The 19,858-nt window shown below is 43.6% G+C and overlaps 1 protein-coding gene across 1 annotated transcript; it reads right to left on the bottom strand.

The window, feature by feature from the left end:
* Positions 1–204: 204 nt before the first annotated feature.
* Positions 205–16,815, bottom strand: LOC311110398 (uncharacterized protein). Its single transcript, XM_084188947.1, has 6 exons — positions 16,361–16,815; positions 11,909–12,033; positions 9,905–10,078; positions 2,534–2,698; positions 2,075–2,186; positions 205–1,846 (listed from the first exon to the last, which is right to left on the bottom strand). The coding sequence occupies exons 1-6, from the start codon at positions 16,638–16,640 to the stop codon at positions 918–920; spliced, it is 1,785 nt and encodes a 594-aa protein (XP_084045073.1). The 5' UTR covers positions 16,641–16,815; the 3' UTR covers positions 205–917.
* Positions 16,816–19,858: the final 3,043 nt, after the last annotated feature.

The raw sequence follows: 19,858 nt of genomic DNA, 5'->3' as shown, positions 1-19,858 counted from the left end.
ATGAAAACATATAGTTTGGTGTTAAATAAAAAAAATAAACACACTGAATTATTAGACATAAAGTGATGATTAAAAAAATTAAATTAAAAAGACTGCTTTCAAATTTGTCATTGTGCATAGAGTTGTATGATTTGTTGACCTTTGAAATCAAGGGTTTTTGTTTGGTAACATTTTGAAGTAAAAAATCTGAGTCTCAGAAAAGCACAAAACGTTTATATAAGAAACTCTTTGCTGTACACAGAGAAACATGACACAATATTATAAAATGTTAACCACAGTCAAGCCCATCTCTAACACTGCGATTCAATTACCTAAAAATATGGAGCCATTGGAGTTTTTTATAAAAAATGTCTGTGTTGATTCAAGAATTAAGTATAATGTTTTGGTTCGACTGAGATAAGGGAAACTCAGTCCCTGAATGATACAAAAATAACCAAGTCAGTCAGCACAGAGTGAGTTTTGTATTTTTGAACAAAATGGTCATACACTCACCTAACGTGAAGTACAGTACTTTTACTGCACAAAACGATACATGTGAGAAGTAGAATAACTTTTCTCACTATTGTTACACTATATTTTCTGTAAATCTGGTACCCTCGCTTTAATAAAATTAATTTTAGAATACTTGGGAAAAGGTTCAACATTACATTACACACAGCTTCCCCACTTCATGTCAAGTAAACATGAATTAAGGCACTATCATTTCCTCATTATAAAACACCAGCATCAAACAACAGGACAAGGTTGTCCCTTTTCATCAGTGAAGCATTTTTACAGACACCATCATACCAACCATCATCACCATATCATCTACTAATTATTTCCTCAGTTCACCTCATCCAGTTCCTTCTACATCCAACACCAACAGAATTAACTACAAACTAACTAACTAGTACTACATTACATGTCACTATACTCTATACATAGGCCGTGTGCATTTTCTTCTGGTGTATCCTGAGGTAGCTCCTCTCTAAGAACCTCTTCCCGCAGTGCGTACAGGCGAATGGCCTCTCTCCCGTGTGGACCTTCAGGTGCATCTTCAGCTGGTCCTGGCGGGAGAACCTCTTCTCACACTGGGGGCAGCTGTGGGGTTTCTCCCCTGTGTGGACCCTCTGGTGCCTCTTCAGGTTGGACGAGTCGGAGAAACTGGCCCGGCACAGGTGGCAGCTGAACGGTTTCTCCCCAGTGTGCATCCTCTGGTGGATCTCCACCTGATTGGGGAAACTGAAGGCTTTCCCACAGAACGAACACGGGAAGCGCTTCTCTTTGGCGCTGCCAGCTTTACTGATTCCGTCTCTACTACTGTTATTTAGTGTTGAGGCACTGGCATTGTCTGAGGTCTGGTTTAACATTAGGAGAGTGTGAGGAGGACGAAGGCCAGGGAATGTCTGTGTTGTCGCAGAGTCCATGTTCCAGTTGATAGATCCTATAGAAGGCAGGCTGAAGGCAGCACCTGTTAGGGGGTTAACCTGAGGCGCCATCAGTCTCTCTGAATCACAACTATAGGAGCAGGACGGAGCATCGCTAGCCGAGTCTGTGTCCGTTCTCACCAGCAGCATAGGGACACCTCCAAATCTACGCCTCGCCCTGGTCTCAGCCAGTCTGTTGTCATGGAGACTAAGTTTGAATGTTGTTTTGTGTTCGACTGTCTGTTTCTGGTTGTGGTTAATAGTGTTGTTCCCCAGCCCAGAGTTGAGGGCGCTGTCCCATCCACTGACCTCCACTATGTCGCCTCTAGTCCTGGCCTGCTCAGTGATGTTGTCCCCTGGGCCCTTGGCTACACCCGCCTGGGTGTGGGAATCCAAGATGTCCACCCAGTCTCCTCTGTTAGCCTCCAGCCAATTACCTGCAGGAAGAGGTTAGAAAATAGACTTTACAAACATGGCAGAAAAAACTCTACATATGGAGGTTTTTTTTCTCAATCATTTTTTTGGGGTCAGGTTTATACATTGTGTTTTTAACATAAATTGTATTGATTTCATTTTATGAATGAAGAAAAAACTATAGACAGGCGCATCACTACTCCTATTGAAGATCTATTTCTGTATGTGGGCTATATGTATGTCTCCCTTACCTTGCTCCCCCATCTTTAGTCCACTCAGCAGATCAATGCTCTCTGGTCCGTTCTCTATTGTCTCCTTTTTGACCAGCAGCAGATCAGGCTTCCCATCTTCCATGTCTACTGACTTTAAGAGATACAGTGAGAGGATGTTATATCAAGAAATCTTGAGCACCCTGCTATGAAGCATCTTCTGATTGGGCAATGAGGGATTGCTATGAGTACTATGCAAACATGTTAGTTGAATTGATTACTTGACACTCTAATGGTTTGATCATTCAAAGGCATGGTCCCACACTTCAGACAAAATGAATCAAGACCTGGGCCCGTATCCACAAAGAGTCTCAGAGTAGTCTTATTCATTATGATCTAAAAGGCAAAATTGATCCTAGATCAGCACTCCTGCTCTGAGATGCTTTGTGGATACAGGCCCTGACCTAATACCATTCAGACAGTAATGCACAGCGGGCTCACCTCAGTGAGACTGTATGTGGTCCTGTGCTGCTCAGCTGGTTCCTCTGTGGGTTCAGGGGGAGGTGTAGTCTGGTTGTCCTCCATGACCATGGTCCCATCAGGGTTCCCCAGACCCTCCTCACACCCCTCCTCCTTCACCAGCAGAACCTCTGGACCCTCCTCCTCCTGGAAGAGAGAGGTGATACAGATTACACAGACATTCACTCCCTCAGGTACGTACACACACAGATAATAAACACACTTTCAACATGGAGTGTTTACCCATCCCCACTACATTTGAGTCCTATACTGTAGTTACAGAATGACCTCATTGTCTCCCACGATGAAATCGGAGAGGGGATTATGGATCTATCTCCATCAGTTAGTGCGCATGTTAGTCACATGCGATATCTCAGACACCACTGACCCGATTTTGACTAAACTTGGGTTAATGAAGCGTCTTGCCATAGAGATTTGGGCCCAGTTTCCCAAAAGCAACTTAAGGCTAAGTTCATCGCTAGAACCATTTTGAGAAACCGGGCCCTGCCATTTACAAAATTACACTGATTGGCCCAAGAGGGCGCTATAGCAATCAACTGAAATTCCAAACTTTGAACAAGCACATCCCCTGTCTAGACATGTTTACTGTTGCCTTGTTGTTGTTAAAACCATCATGGTGGACATACACTGAGTGTACAAAACATTAGGAACACATGCTCTTTCCATGACAGACTGACCAGGTGAAAGCTATGATCCCTTATTGATTTCACTTGTTAAATCCACTTCAATCAGTGTAAATAAAGGGGAGGAGACAGGTTAAAAAAATATTTGTAAGCCTTGAGACAATTGAGACATGGATTGTGTATATGTGCCATTCAGAGTGTGAATGGGCAAGACAAAAGATTGAAGTGCCTTTGAACGGGGTATGGTAGTAGGTGCCAGGCGCACCGGTTTGAGTGTGTTAAGAACTGCAACACTGCTGTGTTTTCACGCTCAACAGTTTCCCATGTGTATCATGAGTGGTCCACCACCCAAAGGACATCCAGACAACTTGACACAACTGTGGGAAGCATTGGAGTCAACATGGGCCAGCATCCCTGTGGAACGCTTTCGACACCTTGTAGAGTCCATGCCCCTACGAATTGAGGCTGTTCTGATGCCAAAAGGGGGTGCAACTCAACATTTGGAAGGTGTTCCTAATGTTTTGTACACTCAGTGTAAATATTATGTTGTGGGTAAATATAAGTCAGCTATGATAAGTCAAAAGTCATCATCAGACAAACCTGACTAAACTACTTTGAGGTGTACAGTAGGTGTTTGTTAGTGAGTGGGTATGTGTATATTCAGTAAGTGTATATTGGTTATTAAGCGCTGTCAGTTCTATGCAGAATAGGGTGGGAAAATATTTGATGTATCCTAAAGAGAGTCTCAATGAAAGTCTGCATGAAAAGTCCCATTTTGTGTTTATTAAAAAAATTTGTGTTTATTAAAAAAACATAAACAAGTTTTAAATACAGCATCTGAAAACCACACATACATATGTCTCAACTACAATTCTGCATGAACTTGATAAACTACATTAATTTTCTCATTTAAAGTCTCTTGGGAAAAACATGAAGTAGTTGAATGGAAGTAATGAAATAGGCATTTGTGAACATCATATAGCCTACACAGTACAAATACAATATGTTAGACTTTTTAGGCTTATACAAAGTTTGGACACACCTACTCATTCAAGGGTTTTTCTTGATTTTGACTATTTTCTACATTGTAGAATAATAGTGAAAACATCAAAACTATGAAATAACACATATGGAATCATGTAGTAACCAAAAAATATATTTTAGATTTTAGATTCTTCAAAGTAGCCACCCTTTGCCTTGATGACAGCGTTGCACACTCTTGGCATTCTCTCAACCAGCTTAATGAGAAATGCTTTTCCAACAGTCTTGAAGGAGTTCCCACATATGCTGAGCACTTGATGGCTGCTTTTCCTTCACTCTACGGTCCAACTCATCCCAAACCATCTCAATTGGGTTGAAGTCGGGTGATTGTTGAGGCCAGGTCATCTGATGCAGCACTCCATCACTCTCCTTGGTCAAATAGCCCTTACAAAGCCTGGAGGTGTGTTTTGGGTCATTGTCCTGTTGAAAAACGAATGATAGTTCCACTAAGCACAAACTAGATGGGATGGCATATCCCTGCAGAATGCTGTGGTAGCCATGCTGGTTAAGTGTGCCTTAAATTCTAAATAAATCACTGACAGTGTCACCAGCAAAGCACCCCCACACCATCACACCTCCTCCTCCATGCTTCACGGTGGGAACCACACATGCGGAGATCATCCGTTCACCTACTCTGCGTCTCACAAAGACACGGCAGTTGGAACCAAAAATCTCAAATTTGGACTCATCAGACCAAAGGACAGATTTCCACCGGTCTAATGTCAATTAGTTGTGTTTCTTTGCCCAAGCAAGTCTCTTCTTCTTATTGGTGTCATTTAGTAGTGGTTTATTTGCAGCAATTCGACCATAAAGGCCTGATTCACACAGTCACCTCTGAACAGTTGATGTTGAGATGTGTCTGTTACTTGAACTCTGTGAAGCATTTATTTGGGCTGCAATCTGAGATGCAGCTAACTCTAACGAATTTATCCTCTGCAGCAAAGGTAACTCTGGGTCTTCCTTTCCTGTGGCGGTCCTCATGAGAGCCAGTTTCATCATAGCACTTGATGGTTTTTGCGACTGCACTTCAAGAAACCTTAAAAGTTCTTGAAATGTTCTGTATTGACTGACCTTCACGTCTTAAAGTAATGGACTGTTGTTTCTCTTTGCTTATTTGAGCTGTTCTTGCCATAATATGGACTTGGTCTTTTACCAAATAGGGCTATCTTCTGTATACCACCCCTACCTTGTCACAACACAACTGATTGGCTCAAACGCATTAAAAAGGAAATAAATTCCACAAATTAACTTTTAACAAGGCACACCTGTTAATTGAAATGCATTCCATGTGACTACCTCATGAAGCTGGTTGAGAGAATGACAAGAGTGTGCAAAGCTGTCATCAAGGCAAAGGGTGGCTACTTTGAAGAATCTCAATTATAAAATATATTTTGATTTGTTAAACACTTATTTGGTTACTACATGATTCCATATGTGTTATTTCATCGTTTTGATGTCTTCACTATGATTCTACAATGTAGAAAATAGTAAAAATAAAAAACCCTGGAATGAGTAGGTGTGTCCAAACTTTTGACTGGTATTGTATATGCCTTATATATATCACACGTCTGAGCTTCAACGCTCTTAGTTGTTGCAGAAATGGACCCACTACTGCTGTGTACTTTAGTATTTAGTATTTTATTAGGATCCCCAATTAGCTGCTGCCAAGGCAGCGGCTACTCTTCCTGGGGTCCAAACAGGAAACAACAAATAAAATACATAATATACGTAAATATATACTGAACAAACATATAAACGCAACATGCAACAATTTAATTGATTTTACTAAGTTACAGTTCATATGAGGAAATCAGTCAATTTAAATAAATTCTTAGGCCCTAATCTATGGATTTCACAACTGGAAATGCAGATAGATATGCATCTGTTGGTCACAGATACCTTTTTAAAAAATGGGCCTCACAATGGGCCTCAGGATCTCGTTACGGTATTTTTGCGCATTCAAATTGCCATAGATAAAATGCAATTGTGTTTGTTGTCCGTAGTTTATGCCTGCCCATACCATAACCCCACCGCCACCATGGGGCACTCTGTTCACAACAGCTAACCGCTTGTATGATGGAAAAAATTACAAACTTTGTTATGCACATGCGCTGTATGAGCCTTAAACCTGTACATTTCCACTGTCTGTTTCACTCATGTAAGAAGCCAGTGTTTTTCCTCTCTTGTTTTTGAGTAACTTGGTCATGCGGCCAAAGACAAAGAGCCTCTGAGAGTGACCACAGTTTTTGGTCCATCCTGTTCTTTTCGTATCTTGCAAGGGCACAGCTGTGTGGAGATATGAAGAGAACAGAGGCTAGCTTGAGCAGCAGCAACAATTCTATCGGCAGAAAGGAGTAACAAAACTGGTGTTATCACTTGTTTATGCTATGTTCCCACCAGGCTCTCACACATCTGCTAAACTGCCACGTAGACAACGGTTATAAAAGCTGAGACCCAACTCTGGTTCGTGGGGCTCTAAACGCTGCACTGTTGAGAGGATTGTTGACCAGATCCAGATTTGTAAATCTTACAATAAAAAGTTGTTGTTTTGAAGAATTTCCACCACACTTGCCCACACGATGCCATACACATGGTCTGCGATTGTGGTAGAGAAATTAACATAACATTCTATGGCAACAGCTCTGGTGGACACTCCTGCAGTCAACATGCCAATTGCACACTCCCTTGAGACATCTGTGGCATTGTGTTGTGTGGCAAAACTGCACATTGTGTTGTTGAGTGGCCTTTTATTGTCCCCAGCACAAGGTGCACCTGTGTAATGATCATGCGGTTTAATCAGATTCTTGATATGCCACACCTGTCAGGTGGATAGATTATCTTGGCAAAGTAGAAATGTCCACTAACAGGGATGTAAACAAATTTGCGCACAAACCTTGAGAGAAATAAGCTTTTTGTGCATATGGAACATTTTGGGGATCTTTTATTTCAGCTCATGAAACATGGGACCAACACTTTACATGTTGCGTTTATATTTTTGTTCAGTGTACATACATAGCACTACATTTACATTACAATTTAGCCAGTCAGCAGATGCTCCCATCCAGAGCGACCCACAGCTAGCGCATTCATCTTAAGATAGTCAGGCGAGACAACCACATATCAGTCGTATCTCAACCACATTTCACATACGTAATACAATACAAAATGCATAGAATTGTCTGTGTCTCTCTTCACAGTCACTGTTGTACTTTTATCTGGTTTTTGAATCTGGTTTAATTACTAGCTTGAGTTACCTGGGGTGGCAGAGAGTTCCATTTAGTCATGGCTCTATTTAATACTGTGTGTTTCCCAGCCTCTGTTCTAGACCTGGGGACTGTGAAGAGACCTCTGGTTGTATGTCTTGTGTGATACCGATGAGTGTCGGAACTGTGTGCCAACTGCTTGAACAGACACATCAGTACCTTCAACACATCAACACCTCGCACAAAAGACTAACAGTGATGCATGTCAATCTCTCCTCAACTTTGAGCCAGGAGAGATTGACATACATGTCATTGACATTTGCCCTCCGTGTACATCTAAGTGCAATACCTGCTGCTCTGTTTTGGACCAACTGCAATTGTCCTATATTCCTCATTGCCGCACAACAGGACAGTAGTCCTGGTGCAACAAAACCAGGTCCTGTAGGACCTGTCTGGTTGACTGAGATGTAAGAAAGCAGAGTAACGCCTTGTAATGGACAGACCGCTTCCCATTTTAGTAACCATTGAGTCTATATGTTTTCACCATGATAGCTTGCTATCTACAGTGACACCCAGCAGTTTAGTCTCTTCAACTTGCTCAATAGCCACATTATTTAATAATAGATCCAGATTAGGTTTAGGGTTGAGAGAGTGATTTGTCCCAGAAATTATACTTTTAGTTTTTGAGATATTTAGCACCAGCCTATTGTTAGTTACCCATTATAAAACTGTCTGGAGCTCTATGTTAAGGATGTCAGTTATTTATTTTACTGTTGCAGCCAAAGTATATACTGTTGAGTCGTCAGGGTACATGGACACAGAGGTTTTATTCAAGGTCAGTGGAAGGTCAATAGTAAACACAGAAAACAATAATGGTCCAAGCTGGCTGCCCTGTGGTACACCACACTCAACCGAATTTGCATTAGAGAGGCATCCATAAAAAAAAAACTACTCTGTGTTCTATTGGATAGGTAACTGTCCATCCATGATTAGGCAGAGGATGTTAATCCATAACGCTCAGCAAAGTTTTATGATTAATGATATCAAAGGATGCACTGAAGTCTAACAAAACAGCTCCCACAATCTTCTTATTATCAATTTATTTCAGCCAATCATCAATCATTTGTGTCAGTACCGAGTATGTTGAGTGTCCTTCCCTATAAGCATGCTGAAAGTCTGTTGTTAATTTGTTTTCTGTAAAATGACATTGTATTTGGTCAAAGAAGATTTGCTAAGCACCGGTAACAGGCTGATTGGTCTGTTGTTTGAACCATTAACGGGTGCTTTGCTATTTTTGGGCTGCGGAATGACCTTTGCCTCCCTCCAGGCCCGGGGGTACACTCCGTCTTCTTGGCTTAGATTGAAGATGTGGCAAATAGGAGTCACAATGTATTCTGCTACAAAACCTCAGTCATTTACCATCCAGGTTGTCAGTTCCAGGTGGTTTGTCCTTATGTATAGATCACAAAAAATATATATATTTCTCAATTTATTGTATGTTTGCCAATCTGCTGTGTTGACAGACTTATTTGCCATTCCCTTAGCGTACAGGCGAACGAACTCTCTCCCGTGTGGACCTTCAGGTGACTCTTCAGATGGTGCTGGTGGGAGAACCACTTCTCACAGTGGGGGCAGCTGTAGGGTTTCTCCCCTGTGTGGACCCTCTGGTACCTCTTCAGTGTGCCAGCTTCGGCGAAGCGCATGTGACACTGGGTACAGCTATAGTGTTTCTCCCGTGTGGACCCTCTTGTGGATCTCCACCTTCTGGGGGCAGCTGAAGCCTTTGTTACAGAACATGCAGAGGAACCGTTTCTCTTTACTATTGCCTGATTTGGCTCCCCCTCCCTGAGCCTGGGCTCTAGCCCTGTCATTTGAGTTCAATTCCTGATCGAAAAGGACGTACCCGTGTGAATCGGAAGGCTCCATCAACGTGGACACTGGGTCGCGATCCCTCAACGTGTGTGAAGGGGAGTGGGTCGTAACATTTGGATTTCTCTAAGCTTTCCCTGTAATCTAAGAAATATCTGCCCTGTGAGTGTCCGTATCCTAGGTGATTATCTGCATTCCATGTTGTAGGAAAGTCACCCTCCAATTTCACAGTCACTTCATCTACAACCAGACCCTCCCCTTTCTTATCTAGGCACCCTTCAGAGTATACACTACTACTGTACCGGTTCCAGTCTCCTCTAGACAGATCAGTCTGTGTCTCTAAACCCAAGGATATGTTGCCAGGGTCCATCTCTGTAGTGTAAGAACAAGCAGGATCATCACCACCAGTTTCTAACGTGTCACCATCACCGTCCTCTGGCTCTGGTGACATACTGATAAATACTCTGAGCCAGGAGCAGGAGGACAGCCCAGTCTCCCCAACCCCAGTCTCTCTGGGTCTGATCTGTGGTCAGATCCTGTGTGTAAGAGCCTGTGTCCGTCTCTGACTTGAGGACTGCGATCGGCGTTCCACTGACCTCCGTCATGCTGCGTAGGGTCCTGGGCTGCACTGGGGAGGTGGTGGGGTCCTCCGTGGCTACAGGGGGCGCTCCAGCCACTCCAGTTTGGATGTCTCTGCTATGCCGTGGATCCACCTCTCCTTCAGACCTCTCCAGCTTGACCCCAGGACCTGCAGCCTCTGCATCTGCAGACTGACACAAGAAGAGAGGAGGTTATTACCAGTACATGAGTATAATTGGATAACAATGTCGTAGGGAAGTCTCACAAGCTACCCTATGGCAGATGTACATGTAAGCAAGTGAATGGCTGAGTGGAGCGTTTCTGAAATAAATGGGCCACATTTGATTTACAAAGTACAGTTGAAGTCGGAAGTTTACATACACCTGAACCAAATACATTTAAACTCTGTTTTTCCCAATTCCTGACATTTAATCCTAGTAAAAATTCCCTGTCTTAGGTCAGTTAGGATCACCACTTTATTTTAAGAATGTGAAATGTCAGAATAATATTAGAGAGAATGATTTATTTCAGCTTTTATTTATTTAATCACATTCCCAGTGGGTCAGAAGTTTACATACACTGAATTAGTATTTGGTAGCATTGCCTTTAAATTGTTTAACTTGGGTCAAACGTTTTGGGTAGCCTTCCACAAGCTTCCCACAATAAGTTGGGTGAATTTTGGCCTGTTCCTCCTGACAGAGCTGGAGTAACTAAGTCAGGTTTGTAGTCCTCCTTGCTCGCACACGCTTTTTCAGTTCTGCCCACAAATTTTCTATAGGATTGAGGTCAGGGCTTTGTGATGGCCACTCCAATACCTTGACTTCGTTGTCCTTAAGCCATTTTGCCACAACTTTAGAAGTATGCTTGGGGTCATTGTCCATCTGGAAGACCCATTTGCGACCAAAGCTTTAACTTCCTGACTGATGTCTTGAGATGTTGCTTCAATATATCCACATCATTTTCCTTCCTCATGATGCCATCTATTTTGTGAAGTGCACCAGTCCCTCCTGCAGCAAAGCACCCCCACAGCATGATGCTGCCACCCCCGTGCTTCACGGTTGGGATGGTGTTCTTCAGCTTGCAAGCAAACCCCTTTTTCCTCCAAACATAACGATGGTCATTATGGCCAAACCGTTCTATTTTTGTTTCATCAGACCAGAGGACATTTCTCCAAAAAGTATGATCTTGTCCCCATGTGCAGTTGCTAACCGTAGTCTGGCTTTTTTATGGCGGTTTTGGAGCAGTGGCTTCTTCCTTGCTGAGCGGCCTTTCAGGTTATGTCGATATAGGACTCGTTTTACTGTGGATATAGATACTTTTGTACATGTTTCCTCCAGCATCTTCACATGGTCCTTTGCTGTTGTTCTGGGATTGATTTGCACTTTTCGCACCAAAGTACGTTCATCTCTAGGAGACAGAACGCGTCTCCTTCCTGAGCGGTATGACGGCTGCGTGATCCCATGGTGTTTATACTTGCATACTATTGTTTGTACAGATGAATGTGGTACCTTCAGGCGTTTGGAAATTGCTCCCAATGATGAACCAGACTTGTGGAGGTCTAAAAAAAAATGTCTGAGGTTTTGGCTGATTTCTTTTGATTTTCCCATGATGTCAAGCAAAGAGGCACTGAGTTTGAAGGTAGGCCTTGAAATACATCCACAGGTACACCTCCAATTGACTGAAATGATGTCAATTAGCCTATCAGAAGCTTCTAAAGCCATGATATCATTTTCTGGAATTTTCCAAGCTGTTTAAAGGCACAATCAACTGAAACTTCTGACCCACTGGAATTGTGATAGTGAATTATAAGTGAAATAATCTGTCTGTAAACAAATGTTGGAAAAATTACTTGTGTCATGCACGAAGTAGATGTCCTAACTGACTTGCCAGAACGATAGTTTGTTAACAAGAAATTTGTGGAGTGGTTGAAAAACGAGTTTTAATGACTCCAACCTAAGTGTATGTAAACTTCCGACTTCAACTGTAACTGTCATTTTTTTATGCAACACTATTAAACTAACCTCTATCACGTGCTGGGTTGAGGTTCCACTCCCCTCATCCACAGTGATTGGTTGGTCATCTCTCCATGTATTGTGTCCTGCTGGCTTCACAAAGCTCCTGTGGCCTCCAAAGAGATGTCCTTCACCTGAGAGTTAGAGGAAAATAGGTTGTTAGGTTAGCTATTGTCAGCTCAAAGGTATAGACCCCTTTCTATGTTCGCAAACATTGCTGCACAAGGGCGATACGCACAATTTGGTTTCAGAACATGGGGGAGTTCTCATAGAACGCCAATATTTTGTTTCTTATGAATGCATTGCAAACTACTTTTGGATTATAATTGGATTTTAAGGCTCATATGAATGTCCTGCTTAATATAATGTTTGTGTCATCATCGCAAATCAACTGCATTATACTTAAAAAACACTTCAACTTGGACCAGTAAAATGGCTCTTTGGCTAACTTTGCTACAGCCTATGTCAATGAGCGTTAGCATTCTAGCTAACAACTGCATACTTTCTTTCTGCAGATTTGAGAATATTTGCATGAAAATCTGTCAAAATAATTTTTACACAAAACATCCTTTCTGAATTTCAAAGTAATCCTAGAAGTAATCATCTAGTTTTTCAAAAGGAATCTGTAATCTGATTACAATATTTTAGCTGGTAATGTAATGGGTTAGGCGACAATTAGTATTTTTGTAATCCACTACTCTCCAATCTAGAATAGTATATTGTCTTTGTGCAAGATACACAACATGACCAAAAGTATGTGGACACCTGCTCATCAAAAATCTCATTCCAATATCATGGGCATACTATATATACAAAAGTATGTGGACACCCCCTCGAATTAGTGGACACGTCTATTTCAGCCACACCCATTGCTGACAGGTGTATAAAATCGAGCACACAGCCATGCAATCTCCATAGACAAACATTGGCAGTAGAATGGCCTTACTGAAGAGCTCAATGACTTTCAAAGTGGCACCGTCATAGGATGCCACCTTTCCAACAAGTCAGTTCGTCAAATTTCTGCTCTGTTAAAGCTGCCCCGGTCAACTGTAAGTGCTGTTATTGTGAACTGGAAACGTCTAGGAGCAACAACGGCTCAGCCGCGAAGTGGAAGGCTATACAAGCTCAAAGAACGGGACCGCTGAAACACGTAGCGAGTAAAAATCGTCTGTCCTTGGTTGCAACACTCACTACCGAGTTCCAAACTGCCTCTGGAAGCAATGTCAGCATAAGAACTGTTTGTCGGGAGCTTCATGAAATGGGTTTCCATGGCAGAGCAGGTGCACACAAGTCTTATTTTTTATATTTTTTGGTATTTTACCCCCTTTTTCTCCCCAATTTCGTGGTATCCAATTGGTAGTTACAGTCTTCTCCCACCGCTGCAACTCCCGTACGGACACGGGAGAGGCGAAGGTCGAGAGTCGTGCGTCCTCCGAAACACAACCCAACCGAGCCGCACTGCTTCTTGACACAGTGCCCGCTTAACCCAGAAGCCAGCCGCACCAATGTGTCGGAGGAAACACCATACACCTGGCGACCGAGTCAGCGTGCACTGCGCCCGGCCCGCCACAGGAGTCGCTAGTGCGCGATGGGACAAGAACATCCCTGCCGGCCAAACCCTACCCTGAACGACGATGGGCCAATTGTGCGCCGCCCCATGGGTCTCCCGGTCGCGGCCGGCTGCGACAGAGCCTGGACTCGAACCAGGATCTCCAGTAGCACAGCTACCACTGCGATGCAGTGCCTTAGACCACTGCGCCACTCGGGAGGCCCCAGCTGCACACAACTCTAAGATCATCCTGCACAATGCCAAGTGTCTGCTGGAGTGTTGTAAAGCTCGCAGCCATTGGACTCTGGAGCAGTGGAAACGCGTTCTCTGGAGTGATGAATCACGCTTCACCATCTGGCAGTCCGACGGACGAATCTGTGTTTGTCGGATGCCAGGAAAATGCTACCTGCCCAAATGCATAGTGCCAACTGTCAAGTTTGGTGGAGGAGGAATAATGGTCTGGGGCTGTTTTTCATGGTTCGGGCTAGGCCCCTTAGTCCCAGTGAAGGGAAATCTTAACGCTACAACATACAATTACATTCTACACGATTCTGTGCGTCCAACTTTGGCAACAGTTTGGGGAAGGCCCTTTCCTGTGCATGACAACGCCCCTGTGCACAAAGCGAGGTCCATACTGAAATGGTTTGTCGAGATCGGTGTGGTAGAACATGACTGAGCCCTGACCTCAACCCCATCAAACATCTTTGGGATGAATTGGAACGCCGACTGCAAGCCAGGCCTACTCGCCCAACATCCATACCCGACCTCACTAATGCTCTCGTGGCTGAATGGAAGCAAGCGGAAATCCTTCACAGAAGAGTGGAGGCTGTTATAATAGCAAAGGGCGGACCAACTCCATATTAATGCCCATGATTTTGGAATGAGATGTTCGACGAGCAGGTGTCCACATACTTTTGGTCATGTAGTGTAGTATCTGGGAATTAATCAATGACGAATCTAATTGAGTAATTCACAATCTGAACAGGGGCGTGGTTGGGTTGCTTTGGGATATTATGGGGACGATCTGGGCGGATGTGTCATTGAGATGAACGGAAAGGAAGGGATATTTTTTACTAATCAATTATATCACAGGCAACAGTAGTTATCAGTGTTCTAATCTAGACGTCTGATCTGCCACTAAATGTCCAATCAGGCTAAAGTCGTGCTTCAAATGGCCCTGCCCCTTTTGGGGCGATTTCAGTCAGGTTGAAAATCGCCCAGGAGTCTCTCATAGACTCTCATGTAAAATCTTTTTTTTTTTCAAATATCAGAGCTTTCAATACAATCTCTATGGGTTCCGGGAGGGCTTGCACTTACGCGCTTTCGTCATACGTAACATAAGTAACCATGAACATAACTAAGAAAAGAGCGGGTAGCAGCGTCAATCAATTCACGTACTACTGTCAAGATGGCTAGCTTTGCGAGGCAAAGATGAAACTGAGGGCTCCACCAACCCTGCTATTTTTCTTGGACTTGTCAACTTTGTGGCACAATTAGATTAGGTGTTTGATGACCATCTTAAAAATGCTAAAGTTTTCAAGGGCACATCAAAGACCATTCAAAACGAGCTACTGGAGTGTATGCTAGCGGTCATGAGGGAACATATTGTGGAGGTGGTGAAGTCGGCGAGCTTCGTAGCTATCCAAGCTGACGAGACCACGGACGTTTCTACACAGACACAGCTGGTGCTTGTGCTGAGGTACATAGATAGCAACCACAAAGTGCAGGAGCGCTTTTTTGAGTTCCTTCCCATCTCGGAATCAACCTCAGTCTCAATCGCCAGTGTGCTTTTGGAGAGACTGAACGGTCTTTTTGCCGACGACGAGAAAGTCAAACTTATTGATCAAGCTTACGATGGAGCCAGTGTGATGAGGGGAGAGAAGGCTGGTGTGCAGCAAAAGGTGCATGAGCATTTCAAGAATGCCCATTACGTGCATTGCTATGCGCATCAGCTGAATTTGATCATGCAGCAAGCTAGAACAGTTTCAGTACAAGTAATGTAGCCTCTCTCTCTCTTTGTCCCTCCCTGTCTGTCTCTTTAACACACACACGCCCAAATCAGTTCACAGTTGATGTTGTTTAAAATAGTTATTTTTCATTAAAAAAAAAAAAAAAAATCTGTTCATGTTCATTTTTACAAATCTATACAATTGGCCAGAATATGGTTGTTCATATTTACAAATCTATACAATTGGCCAGAATATGGTTGTTCATTTTTACAAAGCCATACAGATGGGTGGTATGGGTGGTCCTCTGTAGCTCAGCTGGTAGAGCACGGCGCTTGTAACGCCAAGGTAGTGGGTTCGAACCCCGGGACCACCCATACACAAAAAAAATTATGCACGCATGACTGTAAGTCGATTTGGATAAAAGCGTCTGCTAAATGGCATATTATTATTATTATTATTATAGATAGCTGTGTTTACCTTTTCTAGAAATTATTTTCAAATTCTGTTTTCAGGCAAAATGTCTATCACTGTTCATTTTCACAAATCTATACAAGAGGGCAGAATATGGAAGTCTATAAAAATGTCTTATTACCAATAACTTGCATCAATGTTTTCAGTAGCCTCTATCAAAAGCTCCTGCTTGCTTGTTGTGAATTATGCTCAGGTGCACATATTTCCAATTCAACCATGAGGCCTTTTTGAAGCAAGTAATGTGTATATCAGTATTGACTTATATGCTGCCCCTGTCTTCATGTTGTTGCTGGACATATCTTTTTTTTTTTTTTAATGTGTGTAGGTCACCTAAATCATCAGAAAAATTGCCCCCCCTGAGAATTTTTTCAGGAGCCGCTACTGCATCTGAACACATGTGCAGAGGGGAACCGGGCAACAGGCACTGAGCTATATATGGAAGAGGGGAACGGGGCGATAGCCCACGCTGCCTCGGCCTTCTGCAAAATGTACCTCTTGCCATTCCTCTGTATCGGTCGAGGATCTTGACACTACTGGTACGACTTCGCATTGTCCTCTCTGCGCGCTCCCGTGCCACCTTCAGGTCCAGTAGCTGTAGTTTCCTCCGCAATGTCCTGTTTTCTTTCTGGCGTTGAGAAATTTCCAAACCAAACACTGCATAGTCGTTGTCTACGAGTTTACAGATCTCTGCAACGGCTGCATTCGCTAGCACCTCCATAATGGAGGCTATTTGAGTGTGAAAGCCCATTCCGTTAAAGTTAGCCATTGGCATTGTTAGCAGCTAACGTTAGCTAGCGTTACTTAGATAACATCTATCAAGCAAGTCCTGTCTCCAACGCGAAATAAACTGCTTGGGGTAAGTATGTAGTGCTATGCAGTTAAGATATTCATATTTTTTGTTACAGGATGTTAATAAACCTCTAAAAAATAAAACACTAATGTTGGTCAAAGTTCACTTCCGTTTACACTTGAAGAGAAAGGATCTTATTGGTTGGCGTCATAGCTCAAAGGGCGTGGTGAAATGAAAAAGATATGCGCGCTCTTTGAAATCCTCTTCTTCGATGAGGTTTAACGGCAGTTGGCATCCAATAAATGTTGCATTACCGCCACCTACTAGACTGGAGTACAACTCCCTTATACTTTGCTTGAAAAAATAAACAAATACCCTACCATCTAACACTACACTCACAAAAAATATAAAATAATAATAACATAACACCACCCTACTCCACTATTTAAATATTTTTAGTCCTACCTGAAAGGATGGGACACCACCACTTAACACACCTTGTAACTCTTCTGATGTCAAGTCTCGCACACCCAAATAGCTCTCTGCAGCTGCCACCACAACCTCCATTTTCTGCGACTTACATTCTATCCCTGCAGTACAGTTGATAACCATTGCTATAAATGCAAAAAATCCAATCTTACTGAAACATATACCACTTGTTGGCCTATCCCTCTGTACTGGTAAAGATCTACTACTCACACCACTCCTCTCAGGATCCCTCCCCCTTGACCCATCTTCCTCTAATTTCTTCACTGCCTCAGCATATGACAACTTCTGCACTACTCTAACCCTGGAAACCTCCACCTGCCTCTCTCGCACGGGACATTTCTGATCCCCAGCCCCATGGGCACCCATACAATTAACACATACCACTACTTTCCCCAATGCTACACATTCCTTTGTCTCATGCCCTTCTGCACACTTCTCACACCTAGGAACCTCCCTCCTACACACTGCTGCCACCTGTAAAAACGTAATGTATTCGGCTCAAAAGCTCTTACAGGATAACTTACATATCCTAACATAACTTTGTCAGGCAAAGACTCAACATCAAAACTCAAAAGAACAGACAATGACTTCTGTTTCACCACTAACGCCACCCTGTCTGCGTCACACCAAACGACGAGCATCACAAACACCGGGAATCTTCCCCTTCAGTTGGTCAACTTTTACATTTACTGCTACCCCAGTAATCATCCCTTTCAATGGTGCCCTTTTCTTGTGCACAAAACAATTCCCATCTCTTGCCCCCATTTGTTTAATGCAGAGCGCCTGCTCCGTCTGACGAGCAGAAACACAAACAATTATCACAAGACCACTTCTGGTTACCCTCACCGATTCCACAGGGAAAATCTGCAATTACTTCATACATTTTTGGACTTATAAATCAGTCCGTTATAACCTAGTTTGTTAAATAGCTTACAGAAAACAAATAACAAAATCTAGGCCTATCCCATCTTTGCTAAATACGTTGTTTTATTATTTTCTTTACAGACGTTGAACAAGTAATTTGCATGGCTTCAATATGGAAATATATTGTTAAAAATATTAGAAAATAGGGTTAGGTTTTAGAAAAGGAGATTAAGCTGCCTGACTAAACTAACCAGAAAGGAGTGCTAGAAAGCTGGCCTTTTTTAACAGCCGCCCCCAAATGTGTTGTACAGATTTGAAATCAACAACAAAGGGCAGCATGGGTAGACAGTCACTGAGAGGGATGACGTGAAGACTTGTGGTCATCCAGCGAGGCAGAGACGTAGACCAGACGGGCGGCTGGTTCAACAGATGTCCTGTCTCTTGGTGTACCTGGCCGCCCCGTCCCAAAGGTGCCTGAGGTCCCAAGACCAGGGTGTGTGACGTGACAGGGGTCAGTGCAGGCTGTGAGACGGTTCTGGAAGAAAGGAGCCATCAGGATTCGGCGGTAGATCCGGCGGCCACCCCCTCTGCCCAGAAACAGGCAACAGGAGGATCTCGGCAGTGAGGGCTTGTAAGGCCCCCAGGGGAGGAGCAGGAGTCATCTTGACCCCTGGCATGGTGTCAGCTGAGGACACCAGGACTGGAGGCCGCAGCGGCAGAGCTGGACAAGGGTCTTAGGACTGGAGACCGCAGGGCTGCAGCAGCAGAGCTCGACAAGGACTCTGGGGCTGGATACTTAGGTGGCTGGAGCCACGAAGCAGCAACGGGCGGTGGCCGCCGGACCCGGGCAGAGGGACAGGTGAGGGCCTCGGATCAGGAGGCCAGGCCGCAGCATGAGGTCGGGCCGGACTGAAGACTGCGACGACGCCCCATCAGCGACAGGAGAGGCCCCCAGGACAGGGGTAGGCTGGATCTTCACAGCTGGGGTCTGATCCGAGACCCGGGCTGATGGCGACTCTGATGCTGATGGGGAAGGAGTCGTCGACGGCTCATGCTGATGGAGGCGCTAATGAGCAGTTTTAGACTGTTGAGAGTGTAGTGGGGCTGCAGGGCGTAAATCTGCAGCATCCCTTTGATGGTGAGCCACAGAAGCTGGCAGTGAATGAGCTGTACTGCAGCGGAGGACCTCAGACCTCTCCCTGATAGCATGCAACCGATCTTCTGCCTACTGTACCGTTCACAAGTTTGGGGTCACTTAGAAATTGTCCATTAAAAAACATCAAATTGATCAGAAATATAGTGTAGACATTGTTAATGTTGTAAATGGCTATTGTAGCTGGAAACGGCTGATTTTTTTATGGAATATCTACATAGTCCCATTATCAGCAATCATCAGTCCTGTGTTCCAATGGCATGTTGTGTTTGCTAATCCAAGTTTATCATTTTAAAAGGCTAATTGATCATTAGAAAACTTTTGCAATTATGTTAGCACAGCTGAAAACTGTTGTGCTGATTAAAGAAGCAATAAAACTGGCCTTCTTGAGACTAGTTGAGTATCTGGAGCATCAGCAATTGTGGGTTCGATTACAGGCTCAAAATGGCAAGAAACAAATAACTTTCTTCTGAAACTCGTCAGTCTATTCTTGTTCTGAGAAATGAAGGCTATTCCATGCGAGAAATTGCCAAGAAACTGAAGATCTCGTACAACGCTGTGGACTACTCCCTTCACAGAATAACGCAAACTGGCTCTAACCAGAATATAAAGAGGCCCCGGTGCATGACTGAGCAAGAGGACAAATACATTAGAGTGTCTAGTTTGAGAAACAGACGCCTCACAGGTCCTCAAC

The sequence above is a fragment of the Coregonus lavaretus genome (assembly GCF_964263955.1).
Source record: "Coregonus lavaretus genome assembly, contig: SUPER_35_unloc_5, whole genome shotgun sequence".
Taxonomy (NCBI): domain Eukaryota; kingdom Metazoa; phylum Chordata; class Actinopteri; order Salmoniformes; family Salmonidae; genus Coregonus; species Coregonus lavaretus.
Note: the sequence above shows the minus strand (reverse complement) of the source record. Positions and strands in the feature narration are given on the sequence as shown.

Bases quoted from the DNA above. Each gene is read 5' to 3' on its own strand.
- LOC311110398 (XM_084188947.1), bottom strand. From the start codon at position 16,640: ATGCCAATGGCTAACTTTAACGGAATGGGCTTTCACACTCAAATAGCC. The intron at 10,079-11,908 runs GTTAGTTTAATA...TTCTTGTGTCAG, and splicing joins CAACCCAGCACGTGATAGAG to TCTGCAGATGCAGAGGCTGC. The intron at 1,847-2,074 runs GTAAGGGAGACA...CTCTTCCTGCAG, and splicing joins ACTAAAGATGGGGGAGCAAG to GTAATTGGCTGGAGGCTAAC.